The following is a 13,662-nucleotide window of genomic DNA, read 5'->3' on the forward strand; positions in this document are numbered from 1 at the left end:
AAGTGATCAATCACCCCTGAAGCATGCAGTCCCTCCTAACCCCAGTAGTTTTCCACTCCTTACTAACCCTAGCCAGACCCACCGTCCCCTTTTGACGTAGTAAAGCCCCCTTGACTATTTAACCCCACGAGATGAGATAATAAACACCATTTGACCATCCACCACATTGGTGTCTGTGCATGTCAGTGGACCGAGTGACCCGGGGAAAGCCGGGTCGCCGCGCTGTATCCTGAAACCAGGTCGCCCGCCTTCTCATTAGAAGGCGACATACAGAGAGAAGCACTGAAACCTCTGGTATCTTCTTGACAGAAAAATCTCTTGAAAATGTTTTAATTGCTTGCAAAAATCCCTGAAAGAGTGTTCTGGGTACTGACTGGAACATCAGTTATCTTTTTCTACCACCACTGGTAGCTTGAATAAACTTTAGTATTCTATTTTAAACACTCCTTAAAACTATTGTCTACCTTTAGCCAAATACTGTACAGTAAAATAATCTGGAAGAAGTGAAAATTAATATTTAGCTGTGAGACAGAATTATAAAGGTCTGAAGATGAACACTGATACTTCAAAGACTATTGCCCCCATTACTACCTATAACACTTCTAGCTAAAGGAAGAATAATTTTACTTTCAAAAGGAGGCTGTACCAAAATTCAAGGCAGCAGCACACATGAAACACATCACAGTAAAAACTTTTAGAATTTTGGGTTTAGGTACATCTCTTTTTAAGTTTTCTGAGAGCAGAATCTGGCAATTCCAGAGTAAGACTAACTTACCTTATTTTTTGGATTGGATGTGTTCATTACGCTTCGTGTTTCCTTGCCTGTGTAAATAACAACACCAATTACAGTTCCTGAAAAACAAACAAAAATCCAGAGGTGTCAAGTAAATGAGAGAAAAAGTTCCCAAATTAAAACTTGCACTAATTCAGTTCCTTAAATAAATCAATTGTATTTAAAAACCTCCAACATTTCTGTATAACACTGTGAGTGCTGATTTTCAGAATGTAAAATTAAGAATTATTTTAACTTCTGCAATAAACATCCATAAAGATGATAACATGCTTTCCTTCTTTTTTATGGAAACAATACTTCCAGTAGAACTGGTTAGAAACTTGCATTTGAACTTAAAATTTCCTCCAACTGTTTGCAGAAGTTAGGACAGCATAAATAACTGCACAGTGAGTAAAAAATGAGTAAAGTAGTGCTGAACACATCACACACCAATTGCCTGCTACCTCTGCCATCTATAATGATCTAAAATCTGGTTCAGCCAGTTAATTATTTTGATAGAATGTTATACAGAAATATTGTCTTCATTAGCTTATAAACATTTTATTTTTTAAATTGTCTTTTAGTTTAAATTATCTTTTAGTCAATTTTTACAGCATGGTATAGGAAAATTTGGCTTCAGCATCACTAAATGGATTTTTACATTAGACAAAATTTTATTCTTTTATTAATATGTCACATAACACCTTCTAGTATAAAAAAACTCCCCTTATTTCTATTATTTCAAAAGTGACCTGAAATGGCTTTATGGCAATACAACCAATAATGTGATTTTTTTGCTGGTCACTATGATATAAAGAAATAATAAACATAACTATTAAAAAACTCCTTGCTCAGAAAACTTTAAAAAAAAGTGAAAGCATTACAATGTTTGTTTGACATTAACTTAATTAGTCTTTGGCAATTAGAACCACATGTAAGATCTGCTACCAATACTCTTCTAGTGTAACAGGTTGTAAAAATTGAAGAAACTCCCAAAGACAAAAAAGATGATTGTGAAAGGTGTTTGCATTAAAGATGTCTGCATTTACTCAAAAATAAGAATATGTCCTGGTTTAATCCCAGGCAACTAAGTTCTATGCAGCTTCTTGCTCACTTCCTCCACAGAGCACCAACGATAGGATGGCGAGAATAAGGAAAAAAAATTAAAAAGAAAACAAAACCAAACAACCAACAAATCCCACTGTCCAAAAAAAAAAAAAAAAACACCCATCACAACTCATGGGTTGAGATAAGAATGGTTTAATGATTGAAACAAAGTAAACATAACACTAGTAATACTTGCGATAATATTAATGATTATAAATATTGTAATAAGGGAAAAAAAATCCAAAAAACAAAAACCAAAAACAAACAAACACCAAACCCCCCCCCCCCTCAAAACAACAAACCCCAAAGACCCAAGTGAAACAAGTGATGCACAGTACCATTGCTCACACCCACTGATCAATGCCCAGGCCACCCCAAAATTCCTCCAATAGTCACTAATCCACAATTTCTGAACCCTTTCTACTGTCTCCAACCAATGTCCACATATCCCTTTGGGGCACTTTATTTTGAAGTGATCCTGAGCTGACCTCTGTCCAACAGTCAGAATGTATTGGACAATATGCTGTAGGGAATCTCCTCCTGCACACTCCAGCAACCTCTGCCTTCAAAGGTAACTCTGTAGAAGTTGGGGAGGACTCTACATTCCAGATGGCACATTTCTACAAAATTTCACCTGGCTGCTGCAGCTCAGAAAAACAACCTGTTCTACTTGTCTCATATTTTGCTCCTTGAAAAGTTGGTTTCAAAGGTGAAAGTCAGATTCCATTTTGACCACTGAACTTAGAGCAGAATGTTGGTTAGATGTGACTAAACTGCTGCTTATAACAAGTTGTTCATCTTAGATGTTAAACTTCCTGGCATTAGCACAGTATCAGCGATAACGAAGTGTTCCTTAGATCTGAAGTATATTGGTGTAGGGAACGTCATCCTAGTTTCATTGTTGTCCCACAGTGGTTGCACCAGGGACAGCTGTGGTGTCCAATAACATGTACTGAATCCAATCTGGGATTTCTGGAAGCATAGCTGTAGTGCAAGCCTCAGCTCATTAAAAGTAAGGACTCACGTATTTTTATGTATGGGGCCTCTGCAAACTGAGTCTTCTACACTGGGCAATCATTGATAGGTACGGGCGGAGTGGTAAATGACAGGGAGAGAAATTAGGAGATACCACTAGAACAAATGTGGGCCTAGAAAAAAAAATAAAAGCAGACTTGTGATGGTCAAACAAACTCCGAATCCGGTGTGTGATCATACCAATTTTGGTATCTCCCAAGCACTGTATGAACCATATAAAAACTAGGGTGTGCTCAAATTAATTAAAATTATAGGTAGGAGTTGGCAGAAAATACTGCTTTTGACAGCTGTGCATTTATATAAATTGTTCTGATTTTATCTAAAGTGACTTCACAAGACTGACACCTGTCAAAATGATGATGCAGTTTCATTAATACAAATCTTCTCCTAATAGGTATCTCAGCAGGTTTCTCAGAAAGCTGCATTATCTTGTTCAGCATTTGAACCACACTGATCATTACCACAAATGGAGAACAAAAAGCTGAAGTTCATACTGTAGTGGACCTTTTGAAGCTTTTTAAAATGTAACTGCTAACTTTCCTCTCTCCCTTTCTAAAATGAAACCTATTGAAGCTTTCAATAAGCACAAACACCATAGCCATTGATGCCACAAGCACAAATTATCTGAAAGATAAGTAACTTAATCGAAGATAAACTAAGAGGGTTTCAGAATACTCAGTGGTTTCAGTTATATTTTATATTTAGATGTGTTTCTCCAGGAACAGTAGTTTTGCAAGTTTTCACTAACCAAAATTGCCTCTCCTTTGGGAACTATTATTAATTCTACAGTGATACAGATATTAAGAATGACAGAGTTTCTGTGCCTTACTGTTACTTTGAAAAAACCTGCTAGAATATTGCCTGTAAGTGGAAAAGTCAGAATATTTTTTCCTATCTCATTTATTAAAGAATAACTAAAGGATGACTGCATGCTTTGGACTTGAGAGAAAGACTTTCGTTTTCCATCCCTGCCAGAAGCTTCCAGTGTGATCCAGGCACATTAATCTTTGTCCTTTTTAAGGTTAGGGTAAACATCATACAGACTGTCATCAGATCTCTGTCAGAGCTTTACAGCAAAGGGCAGAAAACCCTGCAGATTGGTCATCAGCAGGAATCTCCATTTAGATATCTAAACTATCAATTTTGAAACTGGGTATATATTAGGTGTGGTAAAATGGATTTCCACTCCCCCCCACCCCTTTAGCTTATTTTTATTTTAAGGCGTAAAGAGACATACTAAATCCAAGGAAAGTAAATGCCTTCCAAATGTACAAATTTGAGTAATCTCACTCCTGAATACTATATTTTGATATTAAAAATTATATGGAATAGTTTATTCTTGAGTTATTTGGAATTACACAATGTTGTTGAATCAATTTTTGGTTACCAAAATTCATTAAGAAAATAAAAAAAATCTTAAACCATAGCAAATACTTTTCTTGTCACTTCTTACTGCTCTAGCAATAGTTTTGGTTTTTTTTTCTGTGTAGAATCCATTATTGTAGTATTCTGATATTCTCATGAGCTTTGGTAATCTGCATTCAAGATGCAGTTGATAAGATTTCTTGAAAACTTTATACACTTAAATTTACTGTTACTGATCTGCGAAATAATTGATTTGTGGTCTCTCTCTTCTAGAACTGTCAGGGCACCAGCAATCAGAGCTCAAGTTTTCTGAGGTATTCCCCACAAAATTTCCCAAACACTTTTCCCAGCCTAACCTTGACCCTCTGTATCACCTTGACAAAAAGCAATGGCATCTATCCTGGAGATAGTGAGCTATCCTACTTGATGCAATGTGGTTTTTGTAATATGTCAAAGAGTAGTATTAGGAAATTCAGTATCTATTAATGACTGGGAGGAGAGCCTCACCCAAAAATTGTCCTATATGTCCTATAGAAAAAACTTTTAAAAATTAAATAAGGCTTTGTATCTGCAACTCAGGTACATATTCCTTTCCTGGGCGTCAGTGATGTAGCTCTCTGTCTCCGCTCTGACACCATCAGTCAGTAATATATCAAGATAATAGTGCTAGGTTGACCCAGAACACTTTGTAACAACCTACAAGGGGTTGGAAGGGGCCTAACAGGGTCCCGATGAGTCACACATTTGCCTGACTCAGTAACAAATGATGTGCAGGCTGCTAAGAGAGCACTGGAGGGAGCAGCTTTCAAGCCAGCCTGTATTAATGTGGATATTCTCAGCTCAGTCAGAGAGAAAGAGAAAGGTTTTCTAACCAGGCAAGAGCCTGGGAAACAGTTGGGAAAGAATGTAAATAATTCTCTAATCTATCTTGTTATTCACATTGTTTATAGATATGTTCTGCTACTGTGCGTCATTCACTGCACACCAATGGTGTGACATGTTTTCACTGTAAGACCAATGAAATTAGTCTTCTCAATGTTCTCTATATATAGAGCGGTACATTTGAAATAAATCAGAGCTCATTTTCTTAGCCTTCTGATCTAGAGTTCTCTGTTCCTGTCCTGCTCAACAGCGACATATTAAAGACTGTCATACTGAAGAGTCTTAGGGTAAATAAAGAGATGCACAGGAAACATTGCAGGGCAGAACTCTACCCTCCACTACCTGGACTCAGGCCCCAAATCCCCTTTCTTGACCCAAAGTGGAATAGAATAATAGAATAATTCTAGTAATAGAATTATTAGGTTTGCACACAGACATCATAGACTTTTTCAGTGAAAAATACCTGTGTGTAACAAAACTGTGAACCTAGACAGTAAGGACACTGAAATCAGATGCAAGCATGGGTAAGGTAGCTGCCTATGGAGTAGAAAAACTGCACACTGCACACAAAACTGCTACTGCGGCTTGCGTTCTTTTGCCCGATCTGGGGCAGATCAGGAGCCCGGCTAAAGGCGCTGCTTCTCGGCTGGACCGGGGTGCTGTGTGGTCCGGGCATTCTGGTGTTCAGCGCACCACGTGGGCTGGCTGCGCTCTGTAACCAGTGCTGGGATGAGGTAAAGAGGCGAAGGAAGGCGCACCCTGTCCTTGTGGTTGGCTGGAGAAGGTTTATTGTTGCGTGGTGCTGCGATGGAGAGCAGAGACCGCTCTCTAGCGCCGCGTGGACAAAATGGCAACGGGACCGAGGGCGCATGGGATTTTATAGGGGGCGGGCAGACAAGGGCAGAAGCCCCCTCACCATACAGGTGACAGGTAACGTGCGGATGACGTGGACTACGACAACCAACAGAGACACGACAGGGTGTACAGGGTTCTGGGACAAATGGGAATGCAGGGATGGAATAACTGACACAGAACTCTCAGGAGTGAACAGGGGGGTGGCCACAAGACTGACATGGGGATGCTCCAATGGTAAGTGACCCGGAGTGAACTACTGCAGGGGGAACATGAGGTTACACAGGGGTATACAGAACCAGCTAACTAACATATATCAGAACCCCTAATCTGAACCCAAACCTGGGATGCAACATGCTACAGGCTGTTCATTCTTCTGTTTTCATGGAATCCTAGTGTCACTTGTCTGTAGAAGCTGGGCACAAGCATATTCTTCCACTAGATTTTTCAGATATAATTAAGGGCCGTGACCGATTATACTAAGGGAGAGAATGTAGAGATACCTGCAAACTTGTGCAGGCAGAGATCACCTTTGATATCCTTCCATGGCAGGTTTAAGCAAGCCAGCTTATATGTGTTTATAATGCAGTCAGACAGTGACCAGCATTTTTATTGAGATTTTCAGTTGTCACAAATCTTGGAAATTCAGTTATGAAGTCTACTTAAAAAAAGAAAACCAAGCAAATTTAATTAGCTCAGCATCAAGTGTTCGAACTTAGTTATGTACATTCAGCTTGGAAGTGAAATGGAAACAACTGAATGATGCATCAGTTATCAACCAGATCTAGAACATCTTAATTTTAAGAATTTGCTGGATGTTTTACCTTATGGTCTTCCTCATGACTATATGCACAGTGTACCTCTAAGACCTTAAAAATGCCTTATTAGATAAGCAACAGACTGAAGGAAATAATTTCCTACTTTTTGCTGAAGGGCTAATCCTATCAAATGCTAAAATTACATCCACGGAGGTCCTGAGTAATTCTTAATATCTGAAGTTTTGCCCTACAGGACAAGGAGTACTTACAAGATAGAAGCACATTACCACAGTAATAAACCGTAGTTAATACATGAAATGAGGTAAGCAAAATGAATGATATGCCAATGGTTAGACATAATTAATATCACAAAATCAGTTACTGAAGGAAATTATTTTTGCCTGGTACCTTAATTCAAGCTAACTTCTGTATGCACACCATGACACCATTTTTAATTTCTTGATCACATTATTTTTCCCTTCAGAAGGGGTTGCAGTCTTGAAGAGCCATTCAATATTTTTTACTTTGTATTGTTCAGTGAGTTTGCCCTTAGTCTGCCTTAAGTCTTATTCCACTGTTAAAAACTATGTCCCAACAAGAGAATTATCTTATGTTTTTCCACTGCCATCATTAATAATGAGCTAAAGTCCTTCATAAATAGTTAAACTTTCACAAGACCCCTCAGAAGTAAAAACCTCAAACTTATTCTAAGGTATAAATTTTAAGGAGCACTGTTTCCATTAATATGGGTGCCAAATTTAGATAGCAGATCAAGAGCAATCAGACAGTAGCTACACTTCTAAACAAAATCACCTACCATGGAAATGAAAATATGAATAGCTTTCAATTAAAATTCAAATGTATGGATTCAGAATTAAAGAGTTTGCAAATGCATACTCCTTGTTTGTAGTTTTCTTCTACACATAGACTTGAGGAAAAGGAAACTCGAACCACGTTGATACAGTATTGAAATTTTTAATTCACAAGAAGCATCTTTTTATACAAAGTTAAAGATCTTGGCTACCTAAGTTAAAAACCTAACTGAGGACAACTTTAGGCATCATCCATTTGACCAAACAGTTTTAGAGAGAATAATTTTCCAGTGCAATCAAACCAAACAATACTAAGAATCAAAGAACATGACTATATTTTCAGCACTTGGAAAAGGAGTGCTCAGTCACAGACTTCTTTGCTACCTATTCAGAACTAATCTCTTCCCCACATCCTTCAAGCAGGCCCCTCACTGATGTAAGAAGTCTTCATAGTAGGGACTAACTTTACAATTTAGCTGGAGACTCTTTTACTTTCTTCCCAATTCTTGGCTGTTCTCAGTCGTCCCGATTCCCCGTCTTAAATCCTAGTTCTCTTCAGAAGTCATGCTCTCTCAATGCCTTATTCTCAGTCTTCATGCAGAAGAATAAACACAGCCCTTTTGACTGTTCTTACATAGAGCAAAAATGAAAGAAAATAAATTTGTGCTCTAAAAAACAAAAAGTTACAACGGCTTAAAGTCTGAATAGAGCATCTAGGTATTAATGTGTAGTCATTTATAATATCTGGGACATACATGAAGCAGTAATAATATTTACATCCCAATATTTTAAAATTACCTAACTTCAAAACTTATCTACTGTTTCTGATTAAGACTTTTCCTAATAGAAGATACTAATCACAGAGTATACATAGAAGAAAAACTCCTAAAAAATGCAAAAAACACCTTTGCTTTTCAGCAGGGAAAATCATCCACTGTGACTAAACAGAGCACCTTACGACTTAAAGTTTTAATTAAATCAAAAAGTTCAGTGATGTCACTGGGCTACAAGGGACTGCACTATTGAAAGATCAAAATTTAAGTTAAAAAACCCCCCAAAGCTATTAAGGAGGATTAAAAATGTATGAAAATATTTTGAGCAGCATGATGAAACCAATGGGAAGGCAGAAAAGCAACAGTTTAATAGCGTGGAAGATAAAAGTATTTTACAATGTGAAATATTAATGGCTTCTGAAAAATAAGGATGCATTTCCTTGGAAGTATTTAGATACATTAGCAGCACTTACCTGAAGCAACAACAGTGCTTGCCCATAATGTATTTTCTATGCTTAAGCTTTCATGGACTGCAGGATCACTGTCTTCCTGTTAAAAATAAGCACAGCTAATAAGTGAATCACCATCACAAGAAGTTAAGAACCATGTCAAACCATCTGAATAACTGACTCAGGATGTTTGCATCCTTGTATCAATCACTGTATAATAGCGTTCATTGCACATACACAGATACAGATAACTTTCTAAAGAGTGAAATAATGTTTGAAGTTCATATTACTTCTATCCAATAATTTTAAAAGAACTAGTCAAAAGTATTTTAAAAGTAACATATTCTTTTCATCAGATGTATCAAACTGCAGAACAGTATGTTATAGCATGCAGTTAAAGTGAGTGTTGAACGGTAACTCCCAAATTACCCTGTTCTCTATTTAAATCATGTATAATTCATACAGTAAGTTATGGTCATCATCGTTTTGCATCTGATCAACATAATATAAACTTCAGGGAAAAATATTTCAACTTTTAAAATTACATGCAGGCTTGTACTGTCTTACCACATGCTTACAAAATATATACTCCTTGGGAAAACACTTCCAATAGAAAACTGCTTCCATGATTACTTTAAACATTCCCTTTTTTTCCTCCCCTCTCTCCTCCCAAGCAATAATGATCTGCAGATTGTAAACAGACAATCTCTCATAATCAATTTGGTGTATGTACAGATTTGTTACTCATTAGCAACTGTGAAATGTGCTGTTTACAACTAAAGGAAACTTTAGGAGGTAGGATAATCAAGTGTATTTGATCAAATTACAGACTGTTGCTAAACATTTTGCAAAAAAAGGGGGAGATAAATTATTTATCACAGTACACAATAAATTCTACATATTGTCAATAACCAAAACCTATTCCCATTTTTTCATCTCTTTTTGAAATAACCACCAAGCACAGGACAAACTGCATAGAAATACCTGTTTCTAAAAAAAGAAAAATCTCCAATTAAACACATAACTTTTTGTGCATAGATCAAGAGATCCCAATATAGCAAGGAAACTATAGTTCTTACTCTCCTAAGAGAGGAAAAATTGTTATTTAAAAGGTGTGGAGAACCATTCTGTCAAAAACAGAGGGGAAGAGAGGGAGGACATGGAATTAGCCTTTAGAATAAAACCACACATTTTGAATCAATATTTATGTTCTGACAATTTTGGGATTAGCTCAGTTGATTAGGGCATGGTGCTAATTATGCCAAGGTTATGGCTTCAATCCCTATTATGGGTCACTCACTACTTGATAATCATTGCAGGTCTCTTACAATTCAGAATATTCTGTGATTCTGTGAAAAATCATTAATGTTCCATAAGATTAGCCTTAAATTAAGAAAAAGGAGAATTATTTTTTTATTCTTACCTCAGGAATTAGTACTGCAAGAATTATTTGCTATACTACTAAATTTTAATGCTTAGATTCCTGGTTTTATTTACAATTGTTCCCAAATTATTTGGGTTCTGTGATTATTTCTTGTGTTTATTCCAAACACAAAGTAAAAAGAACTGGAAAAAAGAACTGTTCAAAAAGAGCAATAAGGGAGGTCAACATAGCTTCTGTACTAGATATGACTAAATAAACATAACTTCTCATGGGGAGTATGACAGGCATCTATGAAACAAGCACCTAAAAAGGGAGGATAAATACTGCTTATTTTTACCAAAGAAGAAAGAAGTCATAAATAAAGTCAACAAAATTAAAACAACAGGTAATCATTCTTAAATATATACTTAGCCTGTGTAACTTCCTCCAATTTCAATGTTAAAAGGTTACACAGGTTCAAACGTGAACTGGGTAAGTTTAGAGAAGGAAAATACATTGCAGGTTACTTACAGAAAACAGCTCTAACTCAGGAAATTTCCCACATCTCGTGTTAAGAGACAGATGGCTCTTTTGAGGAGGTACTACCATGTCTTACTCTAGTTGTATTCTGCTTCCCAGCACTCTGCTTCTGGCTATTGTCAAGAACAGGATATTAAGCCAGGTAAATCCTTTGTTTTCCCTTATTCTTCAGTTAGCAGATTTTAAGACTGAATTGTGAAACTCTTCCATACTACAAGAAGAAATCAAAAGCCCTGCAATGATTGTGGAGAGCTGACAACAGGGTTAAGAAAAAGTCACTTGTTCAATGTCTACCACTGCTACAAGTTTTAGTGAAATACCTTCTTTTAGGTCATTCAAAATAGGAAAACATCAAATGAGCTCTCTCTCCTTCCACTCATGCTCATCCACAGAATGGTCTGGCCAATCATGTATCTTCCGCTTATTTCATTATAATACTTTCATGTCTTTATACCCTTACCTAACATTTTCAGCTTTCTACAGTTAATTCCATTTCCAAAATATCACACCTTCCATACCCAAACAGATTATGACTTACTCTTATTTTTCTTTTTCCTAAGTTACTCAAATGAAAAATACAAGATACATTTAAAGGCTATGATTTTAGCTGTTTCACACTATTTTTATTTGTAATTCTAGAGAGATGGTAGGGATAGATGAAGCAGGGAAGGACAAGAACTGCATTTCCTGGGTGAGACCAGACCTATGTTAAGGAGAAATTTCTGAAAATTTTCTGACACTAACAGAACAATGTATGTTTCGGGTTAAATGAAAGCCATCACTCATTCTTGTAGAAGAAATTTGACATACAAGGGCTTCTTTGTCCAGCTGACAAAGTTTCCACTTAAGGTCTGCTGGGTTGAATTTCATTTGGCAGCTGCATGTTTCTTGGTCTTTTGAGTTCTGCATTAAATTAATTACCAGAATAGCGCAGTTCAGTATTATATTCAAGCTTCATATTCAGGCTCAGTTTTTTAATCTGTGAGCAGCATTGATCATAGAGGTTTAAATTGTCTATAGTTTCTTTTCGGAAATTAGTCTGCAGCTCTTGCATGTGCAGAGGGAAAGGAAAGATGATCAGTGAAACAAAAATTGAATACTACCCATTCTCAGTCCTTTCATTATTACTTTCATAAAGTCCCTTGATGAATTCATAATACAGCTGACCAAGGATCATGACAAATTTCAAGGAGTCATTTAAAAAAATTCAAAACTATAATTTTTCAGAAATTTTTGTAAATAACAAGAGAGGTCTTTTGCGGCGTGGGTTTTCGCTCTCCCCAGCTGCATGCAGCTCTTGGGAGCCCAGCTGTGGCGTAGCTTCCACGTGCTGCCGGGGTTTGCTGCAGCAGGTTCCCGGACACGGTTCCGTGTCTCAGGCACGTGGGCTAGCCAGCTTCTGTTACCGTGCGCTAGGGATCCGGTAAAGAGGTAAGGAATTTGTCCATTTACTCTGTGCTTGGCAGGAACGGTTTATTGAACAAGTGGCGTGGTTCGGTGGAACGACGCGACCGCTCCCGTCACTCGCATGGGAGAAAATGGCCCCTGGGTGCTGGCGGGATAGGGTTTTATGGAGGGGCGGGGCGAGAGGATCCACGGCCTGCCGGCCAATAGGCACAGCTGCCGTGGCAGTGACGCCAGCAACAGCGACCAACCAGAGAACCCCGCAGGGGCGGGCACCGAGCCTCGGGCTGAGCGGGATCGTGTGGCTTGGGGTGGCCAGCACGGGGTTTCCCGGGGCCGGACGGCAGGGTGGTTACAGGAGCGGCAGAGGGGGAAGATCCAGCAGCAGGCAGCATGGGGCCAGAAACCGCCGGGGGGGACAACACGGGGGAAACGCGGGATTACAGAACTTGACTTATTTTAACATAAATTAAAAACCCTAATCTAAACCCAAACTCCAGGATGCAACAGACTTTGAGAATAAATATCTAATCCTTGAATGAACCAGTATACCACTTCTTTTTGACCTTTTCTATCTCTGTTCCTGCATGACAGGATGCAGTACAAAAACTCCCATCAACTTTTGAAGGAAAGTGGAATTAATTATTGTTTAAAATTAATTTTAATTTACTTGAATGACTGAAAGAGATTCCTTCCCCAACTCAATCCCTCAGTTAATTTTTCTGGCTATGTTCCTTTTACTGGGATGTGTTTTGGACAAGGTGAGATTAGGTTCCACACACATTAACTCCCTAGTCAAGTTGTCTATATATATATGTTACTGCTAGCATAAAGGAAGGGCAGTCAAAAGGATTTGCAAATCATAATGCCATTCTCTTCAGTGGCAACATCAAAGTAAGCCAGACTGAATTGAACACAACCATTGCTTCAAAACAGGTAATTCTTTAACAGCAAAAATGAATTTAAAAAATAATTTAATGTTCTCTCTACTAAAATGCAAGACATATTCAAGAAAACATCTGTATAATCAGCATCAGGTCAGAGATTCTACTCATAAATGAATACAGCTACATGCACCAGGTTTTGCATCAGGATAGGTTTTTGTTAAGCATCTAACAAGATGCTATATTGTAAAGAATTATATATATTATACAATATAGTTTTGTACCATATGGAAAAAAAAAAAAAGATTATTAAAGTAGTTGAACCAAACTCAATGGCATTTGCTTTCTAAGATTGCTATTAGAAAATAGCATTTTCTAAAAAAATTAAGATATATTTTCAAAGTACATGAGGAGACTGTGGGAACAGCACAGAGCTGCAATACAGAAGAAATAAAAGGAAAATATTCTTAAGGGAATAGTGAAAGAAAAACCCAAATTTAAACAAAAGATAGCCAAGGTTAGAAGCAAGAGAGACTTTCCATGATTCTATACAGAAGTAAGCAAAGGTTAAATAATACTGGCTATGCCAATACATATTGATGTAATACTCTAGAATACTCTTTAGGCTCTAACTGGTACAAGTTGGGTTAAAAAGTATGGTTATCT

General features: G+C 37.4%; 1 protein-coding gene across 3 annotated transcripts in view; it reads right to left on the reverse strand.

Annotated features, from left to right (window-relative positions):
• Nucleotides 1–13,662, reverse strand: part of ATP9B (ATPase phospholipid transporting 9B (putative)) — a 167,279-nt gene that overhangs the window by 77,709 nt on the left and 75,908 nt on the right. For all 3 annotated transcript variants that reach the window (XM_053940713.1, XM_053940706.1, XM_053940722.1), the window contains 2 exons: nt 8,830–8,905; nt 776–852 (listed from right to left, as the gene is read on the reverse strand). In XM_053940713.1, coding sequence (XP_053796688.1) covers nt 776–852; nt 8,830–8,905 — 153 coding nt within the window. The remainder of the gene's footprint in view (nt 1–775; nt 853–8,829; nt 8,906–13,662) is intronic.

Source organism: Vidua chalybeata, chromosome 1, assembly GCF_026979565.1.
Source record: "Vidua chalybeata isolate OUT-0048 chromosome 1, bVidCha1 merged haplotype, whole genome shotgun sequence".
Taxonomy (NCBI): domain Eukaryota; kingdom Metazoa; phylum Chordata; class Aves; order Passeriformes; family Viduidae; genus Vidua; species Vidua chalybeata.